At 36.8% G+C, this 20,466-nt stretch overlaps 2 protein-coding genes across 2 annotated transcripts; both read left to right on the forward strand.

The window, feature by feature from the left end:
- Nucleotides 1–326: 326 nt before the first annotated feature.
- LOC112040208 (receptor-like protein 9DC3) lies at nt 327–3,874 on the forward strand. The gene is given in 2 exon segments (XM_065771518.1): nt 327–3,057; nt 3,059–3,874. Coding segments are annotated over 2 exon segments (2,511 nt in total). The 5' UTR covers nt 327–1,038; the 3' UTR covers nt 3,551–3,874.
- A 5,380-nt stretch (nt 3,875–9,254) lies between these two features.
- On the forward strand, nt 9,255–13,282 carry LOC136066740 (uncharacterized). Its single transcript, XM_065771497.1, has 4 exons — nt 9,255–10,250; nt 10,410–10,704; nt 11,244–12,427; nt 12,719–13,282. The coding sequence occupies exons 1-4, from the start codon at nt 9,255–9,257 to the stop codon at nt 13,280–13,282; spliced, it is 3,039 nt and encodes a 1,012-aa protein (XP_065627569.1).
- Nucleotides 13,283–20,466: the final 7,184 nt, after the last annotated feature.

The raw sequence follows: 20,466 nt of genomic DNA on the forward strand, positions 1-20,466 counted from the left end.
AAAAAAAAAAAAAAAAAAAAAAAAAAAAAAAAAAAAAAAAAAAAAAAAAAAAAAAAAGAATAGACAAGTCATTCATTCCCATTCCTACTTTCATTATCTCGTCTAGTCACACACGTTTACTCTTGTTTTCTTTTCTTTTTTCTCCCCTAAATCGATAACCACATGTTACTGGCTACCCTCAAGTCCTCAAATTAGATTCAAACTCCTTAAATTTTACTCCTCAGTTTTTTTCCACCCACTTTTTATAATGAAGTAGACATACTCTCGCTTCTCAGCCACTCTTTCTCAAGATAAGTTCTTGATCGTTTTCAGTCTTCGTCAACATTTTGTTCCAATCAAAGCTCAAAGCACATATTTCTCATGTTGAAGAGGATGCACAAAGGAATGCTACAGAAGATGCACAGTAGAGTGAAACAGGTAACACGTGTGATTGACTCGTGTATTCACTTATTGAAACGGTGCGTTTTTCAGAAGCAACTCTAATTCAGTCACACGGTGGGTTTCATCTCATGCCAGCGAAGCAACAGTTAGTTACTGATTCCAGAATTCTGTTATGGCAGGTGTTTAAGTGGGATAATCTGTTTTGGTTGTTAGAAGATATTTCTAGAAGATATTTATGAGTGATCCGAGCTTTCTGGATTCTTAGGTTGGCTATATATATCTGTACACTGTGTAAACCTTTCATATAGTGAAATAACAAACTTCTCTTCCTCACAAATCTCTCTCTCTCTCTCTCTCTCTTCACTCTTTCCTTTTGCTCTCTGTGTGTTTGTTCTGCAGTCTTCAATAAGTCTTCTTGTAATTCTCTTGTAAAAGCTTAGCTTTTCTTCATCTCATACGTATCATCCAATAGAAGTATCTCTTATTTTATTTTCATCCACAAATCTGAGAATTTCCCCAATCTCATTTCAGTGCAAATCTAAGAAGTTTGTACCACTTTATTCTAGTTTTTCTTCTTATTCTTAAATTCTAAGAGTGCTAAACAAAAGGTTAGCAAAAAAAAAAAAAGGAGTGCTAAACAAAATTCAGTACAACATTATGGGTTTATCAATTTCTCTGTTCATGCTCATGCACTTGCTTGCTCTACTTTCGTTGTATAATCTTATGTTTGCTAGCTCTTCTTTCGTGCAACCATTATGCCATGATGATGAGAGCTTCGCCTTGCTGCAATTCAAGGAAAGCTTTATCATCAATCAGTCTGCATCTTCTGGAACTTCTGCTTACCCGAAGGTTTCTTCGTGGAAGCTTGAAAGTGATGATTGCTGCTTATGGGATGGTGTTGGTTGCGATAAGGACACCGGTCATGTGATCAGCCTTAATCTCAGCAGTAGTTGTCTCTATGGTTCTATCAACTCCAGTAGTAGCCTTTTCCGTCTTGTTAATCTCCAGAGGCTGGATCTCTCCTTCAATGACTTTAATCAATCTCGAATACCTGTTGGTATTAGGAAGCTTTCGAATCTAACTTATTTGGACCTCTGCCATTCTGGATTTGCAGGCCAGATCCCAGCCGAAATTTTACACCTTTCTAAGCTGGTTTATCTTGATCTCGAACAAAATTTATTGAAGCTCCAAAACCCTGGCTTACAAAGCCTGGTTGAGAAGTTTCCAAACATGGAGGAGTTATATCTTACTCAGGTTGATATATCTTCGACAGTGCCCAATAACATGGCAAACCTTACTTCTTTAACTTCTCTTGTACTTAGAGAGTGTGGTTTGCATGGTGAGTTCCCGGCAGGAATTTTTCAACTTCCAAATCTAGAGGTCCTCAGTGTGCGGTTCAATGCAAATCTCACTGGATATGTTCCAGAATTTAACAGAAGCAGCCCTCTTAAACAATTGTGGCTTGCAGGTACGAGTTTTTATGGTGAGCTACCAAATTCAATTGGTGACCTCAAGTTGTTAAATTCTATTGATGTTCGTGATTGCAATTTCTCTGGACCAGTACCATCCTCACTTGGTAATCTTACCGAGCTCATCACTCTGGACCTTTCATTTAACAAGTTCAACCGTGGTACTTTGGATTGGATCGGTAAGCAAACTAAACTCAAGGAGTTGGGCCTAGCGAACCTCAATTTGAATAGTAGCATCCCATTTTTTATTCAAAACCTTACCCAACTAGATTCTTTGCGACTTTCAAACAATGGTTTGCATGGTTCAATACCAAATTGGATGTGGAACTCAAGTAAAAAAACTCTCTGGAATCTAGATCTGTCTAACAATTTTCTAACAGGTTTCCACCAACTTCCTCTTATTCTACCATGGACCAATCTACGAGGTTTGGATCTTCGTAATAACAAGCTGCAGGGATCACTTCCTATCCCATCACCTTCCATCATTAGTTACTCAGTCTCAAATAACACACTAACTGGAGAAATCCCACAAATGATTTGCAATCTAAGCTCTCCTGTTGCCCTTGACTTGTCGTATAACAACTTGAGTGGTATGCTTCCAGATTGTTTGGGAAACCTCAGTTTTTCCTTATCAGTTCTCAATCTAAGAAGGAACAACTTTCACGGCAACATTCCTCAAATATGCAAGAAGGGTAGCAAATTGAAAATGATTGATTTTAGTCAAAATCAATTACAGGGGCGGATCCCAAGATCGTTGGTGAACTGTACAATGTTAGAAACTCTTGTTCTTGGAAACAACCAGATAAATGATTCTTTCCCCTCTTGGTTGGGGGTTCTTCCAGAATTGGGGGTTCTTATATTACGACATAATCAACTCCAAGGTGCAATAGGGAAACCCAAAAGTAATTTTGTATTTCCAAACTTGCATATTGTTGACTTTTCTTACAATAGCATCACCGGTAAGTTACCATTTGAGTACTTCCAAATTTGGAAAGCCATGCGAATCATTGGTAATCATAGTCAAATGTACATGCAAACGAACATGAGCTTCGGTGTTGATGTACTTGGATCTCAATGGACAGATCAATACACTTATTCAATGACATTCACAAACAGAGGCATAGAGATTGCATACGAGAGAATCCCATATATTTTCATAGCCATGGATCTTTCAAGCAATAAATTTGAAGGAGAAATTCTAGAACTCAAAAGGGAATTTGAAAGGTATCCAGTTGCTCAACCTTTCCAACAACTTACTCACTGGTTCTATACCTTCATCCTTGGAGAACTTGACAGCGCTAGAAGTATTGGACCTTTCTCAAAACAAGTTGTCTGGAGAGATCCCTCCACAACTAACACAACTCACATTCCTTGCATTTTTCAATGTCTCTAACAATCATCTAATAGGGCCTATACCGCATGGGAACCAATTTGATACCTTTCAAGACAAGTCTTTCAATGGTAATCCTGGATTGTGTGGAAGTCCTTTGCCAAAGAAATGTGGAAATTTCGAGGACTCATTGCACCCTCCTTTAAATCAAGACTCAAAGTTGCTATATGAATTCGGCTGGAAAGTAGTCGTGATCGGATATGGTTGTGGTTTCATAATTGGAGTTATTATTGGGCAAATTGTGATCGCAAGGAAGTATAATTGGTTTATTTATCTTCACTACGCAGTTCAACACCAAATAGGAAGATAATTGACTGGGAGGGATCTTAGTGTTAAATTCAAACAGGCTAGATGTTACCCAAACAAATAAATCTTGGTATGTGTTGTTAGCATTACTATATTTGCATTTTCCTTTCCTTTCTTTTAGAGATTTAGGTGGGCAGCATCATTGTACTAAATGGAACCATTGTGTGCACCAAAAAATAGATCTTGGTATGTATTCTTAGCATTACTATATTTGTTTTTTCCTTTCCTTTCTTTTAGAGATTTAGCTAGGCAACACCATTGTACTTGATGGAAGTCACGGAACTGTTGTCTGCTCCAAAATCTATGTAATATGTTAGCGTTGTGATTTTTCCTTCCTTGCCCTTGCGTTTTTGTGATATTTTCTTAGCTTTGGTCTGTGATGGTCTTGTGGTAAGAATATTAATGAAATTAAGTTATTGTGTATTAGGTGTGGTAGTTGGGTTTGGTTGGGCAGGTTTTGAATTTTGTCATAAATGAGTTAAATGTATAATATTGTGCCACATAAGAATTTTCTATGTTATTTTTTGTTTTTTTTACAGATTTTTGGTGTAGGTAAAGATTGAAACACAGATCTCTTATTCAACTATTAGACTATTAAAGATTTTACCTATTTAGTTAACTGGAAGTCACAATTTTACATGTTATTATTCTAATATATATTTTAAAATTGAATTTAAATTTTATTTTATATTTAAACCACCTATTAGAATCTTGGTACATCATATTTTCTATAAACAGTAGACTATATAATTCCTTAAACACACACAATTATAATAAATGTCTATTAATAACTACTACAACTACGAAATTTCATTTTTATGTAAAGAATAAAAAAAGAGTAGAAAAAAAATTATCTTATATTAAACTTTTTTGCACATTGCACAAGTTACCGATCAGTATATGGAGACAAGAGTCATAGTTAATGGTAAATCATGTTTATTATGGATTGAATCTTATGGGTTAAAATCCTCTTACATATTAGAGAGAGCATTATTACAAATACCATACTATCAGATGGGTGGTCCTTAAAAGTATTTAACCACTAAGTTTAATTTACTCCACTATTGATCTTGATAACTCATATCAAGATCAATCAGTTTAAATTTAAACTCAAGTGGACGATCCATGGGCCATGGGTTATGGGTTGGGTCAAATCCAATCCAATTTCTATCATCTCCCACTCATCCATATTGGGTACTATAGGCAGAATTGGCTCCTCTCAATCTCTTGTCCAATCCTCTCTTCATACAGAAAATGGAATGTGCGACCTGACAAGAAGGTATAGGTTAGGAGTATTATATTGAGTTACCATATAAACTAACATAGTACATTACACCTAATATCTAGTCAATGCCCCAGATTAATTGATCACACTCGACCAAGTTTCTTTAATCCCTCATGAGTTCAAAACTAAAACTAATACTTAATCCCGTACCATATAACATGCTAATGATTATGTGAACAATAGATTCATCATAATTGCCTGAGCTATGAGCCATAAAATGAATCGTGTGTTCTAAATAATCTTCCCCATACACTTATGTAAATTCATTCACACTTGACTGCTTTCCTAGACCTACTCTGTTAAAAGCAATGCTAAGTCAAATGCATGTCTTCAGCAACAACAAGTATGCAAGCATGGAATAGGCACTCAATGTCAAGGGGAATTGCAAGGCAGTGCAGCTCAACGTGTCTTACAGCATCAGGGAGCAGCCCAGCATGCACCACAGGAGCAAGGAAGACTACAATTGAGTGCAATACATAGCGCATCCTAGTATCAGAGGCAAAACAGAGATGCAAGCCTAAGTAATGTAGACTTAGAAGACTTGTTGGAGTCCATTCCTTATCACGATTAGATCATACACTCTATACAAGGAATGATGCCAAGTGGATGTACACGTGTCATAGCTAGGTTGTGTTTAGCTGTAACAACTTTTCCATAAAATCCGGAGAAGTTATTTTGTTTTTGTACATAACTATGTATATAAGGATAGGTAGAGTGTGTTTTTGTATTCATTCATTCATTGTATTCATTTTTCAATCAATGAAAAGATAGTTTCTATTTAGAGAGGGTTTTTTACGTACTCCAATCAAACATTCACTTCATAACATAGTTCTAGGTTGAAAAGGGCACTAAATGGACTATGCAATGGTTAATTAGGGCTCACATAGTGACGGAGTAGGGATCTTTCTAATTACTCCCTTAATTGGTTGGCGATAGCACATACAATGCTATGGTGCAGCTCCCACTCAATTGGGCTTGTCACACTCAAAGATCATACGAGTCTTAGTCCAATTGCCACAAAAGCAACCAACCTGAGTATCTCAGCATGATTACACATCAGGTTCCTATTTGTTTGTGGCCTGCATGAGTAAAAAAAGAGTTCCATGGTCTCTTACTATTCTAAGTTGCCTGTTCATTGCTTACACCTTTATGGGTGTAGTTGTTTAGTGGTAAATCCTGTGGACTGAATTTGTTTAGGTTGCCAACGTAAAAACTAGTGCTTTTCTTAGGATTCTGGCTACCTTCTGTGGCCCCAAATTTGCAATTTATCGAGTGATAGCAGTTCTTGAAAGTTATGTAGTTGCTAATGCTATTTGCTTCTAGAACCCCAAATTCATGTAATTGGGTGGCTTTATGACCTTCGGTATATCCATTCATGATGAAGTTTTTTTCAAATTACCTACGCAAAACAACAACCCAAAAAAAAAAAAAAAACACTTTTAACCCTGTCTTTTCCTGTGCAAATGTACATCATGGTTACGGAATTTCAGCATAAATTTCTGGGATAAATTTCCTGTACAAGTTTCGAAAAAGGAAATGAGATGGTTCTGGGTGGTAGTAAAACATAGTGCGAACTCAACCCAAGTAGCTTTCTACCTCCAATGATGCCTAAAATTTTCATTCGAAACCAAGCAGAGCCAACTCAAATTGATATCCAACTGTGTCCAAGCAAGAATATACCTAATTACCCATTAGTTCGGGTCTGAGTAAAATATATTGTTAGGCTGTCAGATAATTTATATTGTAACAGTTCTGAGAACTTTTGAACAGCTTTAATTAACAGTCAAATAGGCCAATTGATGATAAATAATTGACTAACATAGGCCTTTTTCCCAAATGACATTTTTTTTTTATAGAATAAGTTGTTTTCCCACTTAATTTTTTTGCATAAATTTATGATTTCTTACTGGAGGCTCACAAATGGAATTTAGAGTATGTTAGCCACAACTATCTATGCTATTTGGCAAGAAAGGAGTTCAAGAATTTTTAAAGCTAGTGCTAGAAATGAATGTACGATCACTAATGTTAGAGCTAGGATTAGTACTTTTCGAGGTTTTAAGCCATCCTAGCTAGGAAAATAGATGGCTTCAAAGATCTTGGGGTATGTCTCTAGATATTTGTTAATCCTAATTCATACATAGAATTTTTTTCCTTTTTTTCCTCCCGTTGATGCCAAAACTCTTTTTCATGTGTAGTCTCTCATACAACTTGAAAGCTTTTGAAGGTGCTAGTTTTTGTTCTGTGGGGTATGCCCCTTTGCTTTTGTATAGCTTTTCTTTCTTAATACGTAATTATTTTTATTCAAAGAAAAAAAAAAAGGCTCTCAAATAGCCTAAAAATATAAATTTTTTTTCATTTAGGGTATATTTTCGTGAATGAATTTTTTTTTTTTTATGTAATTATTAAGAATTACAATAAATATAAATTATTTTTCGTGTGAGTCCAAGAAGAGAAAATTATTACCATTACTAATGCCCTGAATCTTATAATATTAGGTTTGCCTTGCTACCAAAATTTTGAAAAATTCACATTGTTTAAAAAGAAAAGTAAAAAAAAAAAAAAATCAATAGGTTAGAAATACCAAAAGATCTCAATTAAGCTATAAGGGTCTTAATAAATTCAAATTGTTAAGGAGGAAGAAACAAGGATGATAATAGACGATGGAATTAGAAAATATCTGACTTTTTGTTCAAAAGGACAAAATAAGTCCATTTACCAATACTGTTTCTCTGTCGCTAGTGAAAGTCTCTCTCAGAGCTTCTCCTAGGCTATAGAATTTCAGTCCCTTCTATTAGATGCTTTGGTCCCTTAGGATAACAAGTTTATCCTTAAGGTTTGTGGTACATTTTTTCGGGGGTTAGGGAAACATAGTAGCCATGGATGAACTAACTAACCATTGCAATGGTTTATCACTCTCGGATAGAGAAGGGCCAACCTTTGATCTTGAGGATGATATGGCCACGCCAAAATTCATCATTGCAGCAAAATTCTTCACAAGACGAGCGCTGAATATGGAAGCTACAGCTTCAACCTTTAAGCCTTTGTGGAGATCAAAAAATGGATTTAAAATTAAGAATATGGGCAACCACATTGTCCTTTTTATTTTTTATAGTAAATTTGAAGTTGATACTATTCTCGAGAATGAGCCTTGGAGCTTTGACAAACACCTCATGGTGTTGCAACGCTATGACAAGGACATGCCAGTTGAAGAATTGAAGTTCAATCGTACTACGTTTTGTGTGCAAGTACATGATATCCCTGTGAGGTTCATGAATCAGAAGGTGGCGGAGGGAATTTGTAGTACTGTTGGAACGGTCATCAAGAAATCTGAAACAGAGGGGGAGGGAGGCAGTTTCATGAGAGTTCAGGTTAGGCTGGACATTACTATTCCATTTAACCATGGAAGAAAGGTGTCACTGAGGCAAGGGAAGGAACTATAGGTATCGTTTAAATACGAGCGCCTACCAAACATTTGCTATTGGTGTGGCTGTCTCAACCATGACGATCGGGACTGTGAAGCTTGGGTAGAGAGTGAAGGTTCCCTCAAAGAAGAAGACAAGCAGTTTGGGCCTTGGTTAAGGGTAGCCCCAATTAGTCGAGCACAAAAAACCGTGGTCACTGTACTAGGTTTCTACAAGAAGACGAAGGGTGTTTCTTCTATTCCCAAGAGTCCGATACCTACCAAGGAAGCTCAGGTACACAGCACGGCGGATCAGCCACACCACAAGGCACCGTCTGACGTGGAAAAAATTCAAATGGACTCACCAACGGTGCAATCAATGGAGTCGGTTATAGAGGGACAAAATAAATGCTCCCCTGATTTTCAGCAGCCATTTGATTATGTTGAGCCGTTGGAGAATGGAATTACTGATAAGGGAAAAAACAAGGAATTTAATGAGGCACGGAATGATACCCCTTCCTTTTTCAGTCCGAATTTAACTCCTCCCTATAAGGAAATCTATCTCAATAATACCCCTATTAATTTGGTGCATCAAGAGTCTTTCCTTTCTAAGCTTGCTGAGATTAATGAGGGTTTATCAAAATTAAGTGTCGTGTCTCTTCCTAATTATGAGGGTACAAGAAAAGAGCATTCAAGTCACGAAATTAATGAGGAAGCCAAGGAAACAGCTAGGGTTTGTCAAGGTCAGGGGTCCGAAAATCATGCACCACATAGTGAAGAAGCTACAGGGCAGCAAGGAAAAAAACACGTGTAGCAACAAGGAACATGGAAACGTATGACCAACCTTGCTGTAACATGGAGAACCAAGAGTACTGAATGCAAAGAAGAACTGGTGTTACCAACAAAAAGGAGTCATGAACAGCTCTCTTATCTCAATGGCTTACCAAGCAAAAAACGTGTGGTTTCTGTTGAGATTAATCCTTCAATACTGGCGGAGGCTGATGAACAGCCCTGCCGATCACAATGAGTCTCTTAGTATGGAACTGTCGTGGGCTTAGGAACCCACGTACAGTGAGGGAGCTTGGAGATTACATCCGGGCACAAGATCCTATTGTCGTGTTTTTAGCCGAGACATGGATAGATCATGCATGGCTAGATCAAGTATTGCGTAATTTTGATTTTAGAAATAAGTGGTCAGTTGCTAGTGGAAATAGAGGAGGGGGTTTGGTTTTGTTGTGGAAGGAAGAGATTAAAATCACAGTGGAAGACTCATCAAAGTATTGCATTGATGTGCTTGTTGGAAAAAATACCCCACAGGAATGGCGATTCACTGGTTTATATGGTGAACCAATTACAGCTAGAAGACATGAGGCTTGGGAAAAGCTTCGAACTCTCAATGATAAGCCAGACATCCTGTGGTTGTGTGCGGGGGATTTCAACGAAATTACCAAACAAGAAGAAAATGTGGGAGGAGCTATTCGGGCTCATAGTCAAATGCAAGCTTTCCGGGACGTTATTGATGAATGCGGATTTATGGATTTGGGTTTTATTAGGCCAAATTTCACATGGAGCAAGCATTATTCAGATGGGCACTCAATATGGGAGAGACTTGATCATGGACTAGCTACTAATCAGTGGTTCATGAAGTTTCCTGGTACTCGGGTTCATCACCTCCCTTGCCTTTCCTCGGATCATTGCCCCTTGTTAATCAATCCGACAGGTATTGAGATTCCTCCCTATAAGAAACCTTTTCGGTTTGAAGAGATGTGGCTATTAGATAATCGTTGTGGAGAGGTAGTTGAAGTAGCTTGGAGGTCCTGTGTAACAAGAGATCTAAATAGAGGAATTCTTGGAAAAATTGACAAGTGTGGCAAAGACTTAGAATGGTGGAACTATAATGTGTTTGGAAATGTCCGGAGGGAATTGAGAAGGAAGAAGGAACAGCTCATTGAGGAGGAAGCTGTAGCTATGAGAATGGGCAGCAATTTTCGAATAAAACAATTGAAGGAAGAGATCAATGTATTGATGGACAGAGAAACTAGAATGTGAAATCAACGCTCTCGTATTCTTTGGCTGAAAAATGGAGATGGTAACACAAAATTTTTCCATACTCGGGCTTCACACCAGTTTAGGAAAAATATAATCTTGGGAATTAATGATCCACATGGTGATTGGAAGGTGGAGCCAAATGATATTGGGGAGGTTCTCATCAATTTTTACAAGGAGCTTTTCACCTCCTCAAATCCGACTCCACATGATGCTGCCATAGACCAAATTCCACATGTAATTTCAGAGGAGATGAACAAGGAGTTGGTGTGCAAATTTGAGGAGTGGGAAGTAGTTCAAGCTTTGAAACAGATGGCACTTATGAAAGCTTCAGGTCCTGATGGGATACCCCCTTTGTTCTTCCAACACTTCTGGTCTATGATCGAAGGGGATGTCACACACTCGGTGTTATCTTGGTTGAATTCAGGTACACTCCCACACCCAGTAAATCATACCTTTATCACCCTTATTCCAAAAAAGAAAAACCCTTCTTTTGTTTCAGAATTTTGTCCCATAAGTCTATGTAATGTCCTTTACAAGATTTTCTCTAAAATTCTTGCAAATAGGCTAAAAAAACTTCTCAATTCTGTCATTACTGAGCACCAATCAGCTTTCGCTAAAGGGCGCCTCATTACTGATAATATCCTTATTGCCTTTGAAACACTACACTGTATGAAAAATTATAATTCTGGCTCAAAGGGGTTCATGGCCTTGAAGCTTGACATGAGTAAAGCTTACGATAGAGTTGAATGGGTGTACTTGGAATTTTTGATGAGAAAAATGGGGTTTTGTGAACAATGGATAGGCCTAATCATGGTGTGTGTGAAAACAGTCACTTTATATTAGTGAATGGAGAACCGAAAGGCTTGATACATCCTTCAAGGGGTCTTAGACAAGGGGACCCCCTATCTCCTTTCCTTTTCCTCTTGTGCACTGAGAGTCTCCATGGCCTTATTAAAAATGCAGCTAGCAAAGGCGACATCCATGGGTTCAGTTTATGCAGACAAGGACCCAAGCTAACCCATTTGTTTTTTGCAGATGATAGCTTTCTGTTTTGTAGGGAAAACTCCACAGAATGCAACAAGGTGATGGACTTGTTAGCCGTGTACGAAGATGTCTCAGGCCAAAAAATAAACAGAGACAAAACAGCTCTTTTCTTTAGCAAATCAGTAACTGAAGCTGATAGACAAATCATAAAAGCGGTCCTTGGGGTTCGTGAGATTAAACACTATGAAAAATATTTGGGGATGCCATCTTTGACGGGGAAAGGAAAAAAAGCAAGTTTTAATTACATCAAAGAGAGAGTATGGAGAAAATTGCAAGGATGGGAAGGAAAACTTCTTTCCCAAGCTGGTAGAGAGGTTCTCATCAAAGCGGTGATCCAAGCCATTCCAACCTATGCAATGGGTTGTTTTAAATTACCCATAAGGTTGTGTAATGAAATTGAGGTGATGATAAGAAAGTTTTGGTGGGAACAAAGGGGAGACAAAAGAAAAATTCATTGGCTAAAATGGAGTGAGATGACCAAGTCCAAAAGCGAGGGTGGCATGGGCTTTCGTGACTTAGCCCTACACAATGAATCTCGCTTGGCCAAGCAAGCGTGGCTTTTATTGCAAGATCAATCCTCTTTATTTTATAAGGTCTTTAAACCACGTTTTTTTCCTAACTGCACTATCATGGAGGCAGAGGAATCTAGTCGTGGTTCATATGCTTGGAGGAGCATATTATATGGCCGTGATGTTATCAAACATGGTGCTTGTTGGAGAATAGGTACAGGGCAGAAAGTTCAGATCTGGCAGCACAATTGGCTACCATCTAAACCTCCTACCCATGTCTTATCACCTGTTCTAGAGGGTTGGGAGGAAACCATAGTTGATGCCCTCATAAATGAAGAGAACCGGACCTGGAATGATGAAGTTATAGCTGGTTTATTTGTTCCTAAAGAAGTTGAGCTCATAAAGAAAATTCCTCTCTCAAAATACCCAACAGAGGATAAGATGTACTGGCCCTGGACCCAAAATGGCCAATATTCTTGCAAGTCTGGATACCGGTTTTTGAAGATGGAAGAAGAAGAGGTTAGGCTTGAGATAGCACAGAATGGGGAAAAGAATCTAAGGAGAAGCATCTGGGGTTTGCGAGTTCTGAACAAAGTAAAAAAATTTCTATGGCGTGTCTGTCGTGATGCCATTCCCACAAAATAAAACCTGAAGAGGAGACATATACTAGTTGATTCACTGTGTGAACGTTGCTAGAAGGAAGACAAAACTCCCTTACATGCACTGTGGTCATGCAGCGAACTCAGCTCAGTGTGGTCTCCTTCACAATAGAATTCAAGGCATATTTCAGGTGTTACAAATTTCAAGGAGTTGCTGTCATGGATCCTTAACAATCAAGGCAACCCAGAGCTATTTGGGATAATAACTTGGGGGGTTTGGAATCAGCGAAATCAAGTTCGCAACCATCAACCTTGCTGCACTTCGGACCAGCTAATTGCACCACAGGCGAAAGAACGGCTGGATAAGTTTCTTGCTGTGTTCCCACCCGTACCTGTAGCAAGACCGAAACCTCAGGCAGTATGGAAGCCTCCAGACGGAAGGTTGGTCAGAATAAATTTTGATGGAGCACTTTTCAAGGCAGAAAACAGAAGCGAGATTGGTGTTATGGTACGTGACCACACAGGTGCTATTCTTGCTTCTCTGGCTCAGAGCTTCTCCCTAGCACTCACACTAGTGGAAATTGAAGCAATAGCTGCAGCAAGGGCACTAGAATTTGGACTGGAAATAGGTTCAGTTGAAGCTATACTGGAAGGAGACTCAGAGTTGATCATGAATTCTTTAAAGTCAGGGGGTGGTACAATAGCTTCAGTGCAGCCGCTTGTCCAGGATGCAATTATTTTTTCAAACTCTTATGCAAAATTGCTATACTCTCATTGTAGAAGAGACTGCAATAAATTAGCACATAGTCTAGCTAAATACTCGATTAATGTTTCTGACTATGTTGTATGAATGGAGGAAGTTCCTCTTTCTTTATTTTCTGTAGCTCAAAATGATTTGACCACTTTGGCAAATCAAGTTCAATAAAATCATGATGTTCATTCCCAAAAAAAAAAAAAAAAAGGATGATAATTTATTAGGTGCGCTTGGGATTATACTTAATTCTATAAAATGTCAAGCATCGCTGAACTAGTAAACCCAATGACCTAAATAACCATGTTAATCAAAAAATCATGCTTTATAGAGGGGGATTCAGCCAATGCCCTATTGAGCTAGTTCCATTTCCTAAGCTTTTCATAGAGGTGTCATGTTCAGGGGGTGTTTGGTAGAGTAGTTTGAAAATTGTTGTTTATTGTTTTTTGAAATACGTGTGGGTGAAAAAGTGTATTGAAATGCGTGAAATGCTGTTTAAAAACTAAAAAATGTTGTTTAAAATGCATAACCAAACAGGGCCAAACTTCAAACTACATAACCAAAAGATCTCAGTTAAGCTATAAGAGTCTTAACAAATTCAAATTGTTAAGGAGGAAGAAATAAGGATGATAATTTATTAGGTGTGCTTGGGATTATACTTAATTCTATAAAATGTCAAGCATCGCTGAACTAGGAAACCCAATGACCTAAATAACCATGTTCATCAAAAAATCATGCTTTATAGAGGGGGATTTAGCCAATGCCCTGTTGAGCTAGTTCCATTTCCTAAGCTTTTCATAGAGGTGTCATGTTCAAACTTCAAACTACATAATCATATAATATATATATATATATATTAAATTAAAATATACTTTTGATTCTTAAAGTTGGGAGTTATTTTCATTAAAGTTCTTTAAAATTTAACTTCAAACTACATAATCATATAATATATATATATATATATTAAATTAAAATATACTTTTGATTCTTAAAGTTGGGAGTTATTTTCATTAAAGTTCTTTAAAATTAATATTTTTCATTTTTATCTATTAAGTTTGATTTTTTTTTTTTTTTTCAACATGAACATTTTGTTCATGTCTTTGACTAATTTGGTCGTTAAGAGAGAGTCTGAAAAATAGAAAGAGTCTGAAAAATAGAAAAGAAGCAGCGTAATTTTACTAGCACTTAATAGTTAGGTTAGTTAAAGATATGGGCAAATACCATTTTGAAAACAAAATCAAACTTGAAGAATAAATATAAAAAATCTCAAACTTAAGAGACCAAAATGAAAACAACCACAAGTTTTGAGAGTCAAAATTGTAATTTAGTCCATTTATTTCTAGAAGAATTTACGTACATCTTTTCTTTTTTAGAAGTTATCTTTAGTACATCTTCTATATGCTATTTAGGATCTACAAATCATGCTCAAAATATAAAAAATAAAAACCCAATAACGCAAAAGATAATTAAAAACAACTAATTAAATTGCAATTAAGACTTCTCATAATTACTTTATATAATCCATATTTATCTAGCATACGTCTAATGTGGGATTAAGGCTGTGTTTGGTAAAATATAAAATATTTTCTGAGCGTAAAATATTTTCAGGTGAAAATATTTTTGGGAGAGGAAAATATTTTCAATTGTTTGGTAGCATTTTGAAAATTGTTTTGAAAAATATTTTCAGGTATTTAGTTTCATTCTAAAAATTCTCGTTTTCTACTAATTTTTTACATTTTCTCAACCCAAACAAATTTTATAATAGAAAATTTCAATATATAAACTTAAAAAAGCAAAACTCAAAACAAAAAACCACTCATCAAACAATGTCATCCTCAGTCAAACTAAGAGAGGGAGGAAGAAAGAGTGAGCAATTGAGGAATAAAGAGAGGCAAATCGAGAAAGAGATAGAGGCAATTGGTCATGGGTGGCTCGAACTAGAGGCAGCGGTGACGAGATCGATCATGGGTGGTGGCAACGGAATCGTGAGTAGACGATCTGACCCAAATCGTGGTTGCATGCACGACTGCGGGGCTGTGGGTTAAGGACGACGATCTGGGCTTCACCGACGGCCAATCTCTCCGTGCTTCGACTTGGGCTTGGCATGACTCGTGAGTGATGCGTGGAGAGGAATGGGGCAGCGTGATCTGACCAAATTCGGGGGGTGGGTAGTCAGTGTTTGTGACTTTCCCTCTAGCTCTCTCTCTCTCTTTTCTGGTGTGAGAGTCTGGAAAATGGGTTTTGAAGGTAAAAGAGATTTGTAAATGGTTTTACGGGTGAAGGGGCTCTATTTTACAGTCAAAGGAACTAATTTTCAAGTTAACCATATTTTACCTGTGCATCCAAACACACGCGTGAGGGTGTAAAATATTTTCCTAATTTCATTTACACCCGAAACAAACACAGCCTAACACACACACACTCACACCCACACAACTCCTTTGTAATTTAAAATTCCAAATTCACACAATCTAGGTCCAATTTTCATCAACCCCATTCCTCTTTCTCCCACCCCAAATGAAAATTTTAAAAATGAAAAACCATTTCAACCTAAATTGGTTTTTTTTTTTTTTTTCATTTTTCAATAATGCTTTTTGTAACATGGAGCAAACAAAACCCAATAATACTTTTGGATAACTAGTATAAATAATATTTGCGTAGTGTAGACAAAGCACATAAACAATTTAGTAATTATAAGGGGGGAGCTGTGAAGTGCAGCCCACACTGCAACTAAAAGCAGAGGCTGATCCTATGAGGATAGGGTTTTTTTTTTTTTTTTTTTAAAAACCTTATACCATGTGGGTGTCCATTAAAATCTTCCAATTTCTTATGTGGGTGTCCATTAAAATCTTCCAATTTCTTAATTTTAATAGAGCTTTCAAATGGCTTGAAAAAGGTCCATGAGAATGACATTTCTAAGAAGACACATTTTTTACACACACGACAGACCCACCAATTGTGGCCACCCACTATTTTAAGGAAGATTTAACACTCGGACCAGGCAGAAATCATTAAAAATCTCACGTTATGTGACAGCATGGTTTGGGGTTTGTGGTTTCTCAAAAAAAAAAAAAAAAAAAAAAGTGTTAGTGGTAAATGCCAACATAAATTTTTTTTTTTTTTTTTTTTTTTTTTTTTGTTAAAGTGCAAACCTGACCCTCTAAGTTTTATCACTTTTCATTTCAGTCCTTTAAGTTTGCATTTTATCATTTCAATCCTCTAAGTTTCAAAATTCCTCAATTCAATCATTTGTTAAAAGCCATCCATTTCTGCCGTTAATATCCCAAAATGATGTCGTTTTGGATTAATTTTAATTTAATTACTTATTTCTTATTTATAAAATGTTAATTAAGAAAACCAGAAATATTAAATAAATAAAAAACGTCCCTCCCAGTTATCATCAATGGCTTCCTCACCCAATAAGTCAACAATGAAATCCCAACAAAACTATACAAATCCCAATACCATGAACAACATTACCATTGTAATCATCTCAATCTGACATTTTTCTTCTACATACTCACTCATCACTCTGAATTTTCACTCTTATACTCTCAGAACAGCAGAACCCAAAACCCAAAATTCCTTTTTCCTCTTCACCGCCATGGCTATGAACATTTTAGACCACAAAGTGAACCAAGACACCCATGACCTCTTCTAAGTCACACCTTTGATAGTTCCAAACTATCGTCAGCCACACTCCCCACACATGGTCGACTCCTAGCTCTCCAAAATCTACCACATCCACCGCCTCATCGTTGGCCTCCAATCCCCAATTCACCAAAGCTACTTTGTTTCACACCTCTCTCCTTCCCATGCTTTCTTGGTCATCCTCTCCTTCTCTCCCCTCAGCGAGGGACAACTTCGATTGGGGTTTTATTTTTTTATTTTATTTTATTTCTGGGTTTTTTTAATTAACATATTTTAAAATTGAGAAATAAATAATCAAATAGAAATTAAATTTTAAAATCAGTCCAAAACGGCATCCTTTTGGGGTGTTAACGGCAGAAATAAATGGCTTTTTAACAGAGGACTGAATTGAGGAATTTTGAAACATAAAGGACTGAAATGATCAAATGCAAATTTAAAGGACTGAAATGAAAAGTTGTAAAATTTAGAGGATCAATTTTGCATTTTGGCCCTTTTTTTTCTTTCTTTCAATGATAATAATAATACTTTTGTAACATGGAGCAGACAAAACCCAACTATACTTTTGCATAATAAGTATAAATAATATTTGTGTAGTGTAGACAAAGCACGTAAACAATTCAGTAAATTATAAGGGGGAGCTGTGAAGTGCAGCTTACACTGTGCAACTAAAAGCAGAGGCTGAGCCTATGAGGATAGGGCTTTTAAAAAAAAAAAATTATATCATGTGGATCTCCATTAAAATCTTCCAATTTCTAAATTTTAATAGAGCTTTCGAATGGCTTGAAAAAGGGACCATGAGAATGGCATTTCCAAGAAGACACATTTTTCACTCACACACATATGACAGACCCACCAATTGTGGCCTCCCACTATTTTAATGAAGATTTTAACTCTCGGACCAAGCAGAAATCAGGCAAAATTTGCCAAATAGTGCAATTTTTGAAAATTTTAAGTCGGATAGCACGCGTTCAAACTTATTTAGTTAGTTAGACTGTTTTTGAAAGTCGAGTTTGCCAAACTCGACTTTGGACTGAAAAACAGACACTATAGTGACGTTTTTTTGGTGCCTATAGCAGCGTTTATAGAAAACGCCACTATAGGGTACTTATAGTGGCGTTTTTGACAAACGCCACTAAAAAAAACGTCACTATAGTGTTCTTTTTCAGCCCAAAGTCGATTTTGCCAAACTCGACTTTCAAAAACAGTCTAACTAACTAAATAAGTTTGAACGCATGCTATCCGGCTTAAAATTTTTGAAAATTGCACTATTGGGCAAATTTTGCCCAGAAATCATTAGAAATCTCACGTTATGTGATAGCTTAGTTTGGTGTTTGTGGTTTCTCGAAAACAAAAATGTTTGGTGTCTGTGATTGTGACATAGACACACGTCTAGCACTCAAAACTAAAAAAATGCCACATAAAAACTAGTGTTTTTTTTTTTAGGACCCTTGCCTTGCTACCTCTGTGGCCCCAAATTTGCAGTTTATTGAGACAATTGATACCATCTTAAGCTTGCGAGTTATTAAAGTATCTGTTCCTTTTTTTTTTATATAAGATTTGAATTTTCGATATTTCCAATTGAAATTTATAATTCAAATTCCAAATTCATGTAAACTGAGTCACTTTTTTACCTTCCATAAGTTTCTCTACAAATTGGTTTAAAAAAGATATCCAAACTACTCAAACGTGAGAATTTAAAAGCCTATTATTAAATCGTTTAAACAAATCACAATTAAATAAACTATTCTCCCCCATGATTCTATAATTGAAAGAAAATTCATGAAGGATTAGAAGTGACAGAATGTCCAGCATAGACAGAAAATAATGCCTTTGCAGATCTGACAATTTATTTCCACCTATGTCAAGAGTAAAGACAAAGAACTGACAAAATCAGAAAAGATTCACATGTATATCACATTCTCAACATTTCATAGAAATAATGATTTTATGGTCACCAGCATAAACTTTTCACGATGCTTTAACCCCACAAGGATTGAATGGGCCAGTGCAATCATAGAGACTCACGATTTAAAGTTGAAACTTGAAAACAATAACAACATCAAGATAGTAGATACTCCAACAACTGGTTTATATTACACAAAAACACTGCAAGAATGGATGGGGAATTCCATACAGCTGCCTTCCATTTATCCCCATAAATAAATAAGATCTGAATAGCTTGTAACCACAATACAGCCATGTATTTGAATTTAATTTGGTGTAATCTAATGTACTGCACATCTGCACCTAAGAAACCGTACTTAAGTTTTGTGCATAACTTTCATTGCATGCTACATTAGTGATCATGTTGTAAAGCACCATCTCATTTCACAAGACCAACTGACCAATACAGCCAGATAAACATTCAATGCTGAGCAAGATTCGTGATCAGTGCAATAAGGCACTTGAACATGGCTATTACTGATTTCTTCTAACAACTATGGCTCCCCAAATGTACATCATGGTTAAGGAAATTCTGCATAAATTTCTGGGATGCGCAGTTGATTTTATTAGTCTAGGCCATTGAACAGGTTTAGAGAAAGGAAATGAGATGGTTCTGAGTTGTAAAACACAGTACAAACTCAACCCAAGTAGCTTTCTACCTCCAACTCCAATGATACCTAAAATTTTCATTGAAAACCAAACAGAGCCGACTCAAATTGATATCCAACTCTGTCCAAGCAGAAATATACCTAATTACCCATTAGGTTGGGTCTGAGTAAATATTGTTAGGCTGTCAGATAATTTATATTATAACAGTTCTGAGAATTTTTGACAACTTCAATTAACAATCAAATGTAACTGACCCCCTCAAACCATTCCCTGAACCTAAGTTGGTTTTAAACATCCCATCCCGGATCCAAGCACATAGACATAATCAATTTTAGTATGATGACACTAATGAATGTTGGAAATATATGCTTGCTCCCTATAGAATTGAATCCTATTGTGAAGTAAAACCTCTTCAGTCTTTACATGGAGGCACTCAAAGGATCAATTTCAAATGAAGATGATCCTTTTCCCAAAGGTAACAGACAATCACAATGATTTAACACACACATACATACTGTGTACGAAGGAGAGATATTAAAATGCGATGACCATCCAGTATAAACTAGGAAAATGGGCTGCCCAACTCTCATAAAATTAATAATTACTAATATCTTCTAGATCTAGATGTACAAAAAGAGGAAAAAAGGAGAGTGAAAGAGAACTCTCATAGTCCCACCAGCAACACAACAAAACTACCAAAAGGAATCATAAGCCCAAATTTTACTTAAGTAGGAGGGAGAAGAAAAATACAAAACCTAGCAAGATAACATGAACACCTTCAGAACAACAACCAATCACATGCACATTGAAATGCAGCATCACCTCTGACCACCTTACCCCTCCACCATCACAGGCAGCCACTCCTTTTCCCTTCAACTCCAGCAAAACATCAAGCCTGTAAACAAGATGGTCATGAAGAAAGAGAAGAATGTGGTGTCTGCAAGTCTAAGCCCACCATGACTGTCATCTGTATTGATGCCAACTCCTGATGGACCTATGCCAGTACCAATGCCTCCTAGCACTCCATTGGAAGGCGTTGTTGTTGTGTAAGGAGATGCGGTTGTTGGCGTGGTGGTTGT

The sequence above is a fragment of the Quercus suber genome, unplaced genomic scaffold, assembly GCF_002906115.3.
Source record: "Quercus suber isolate HL8 unplaced genomic scaffold, Cork oak 2.0 scaffold_45, whole genome shotgun sequence".
NCBI classification, from domain to species: Eukaryota; Viridiplantae; Streptophyta; class Magnoliopsida; order Fagales; family Fagaceae; genus Quercus; species Quercus suber.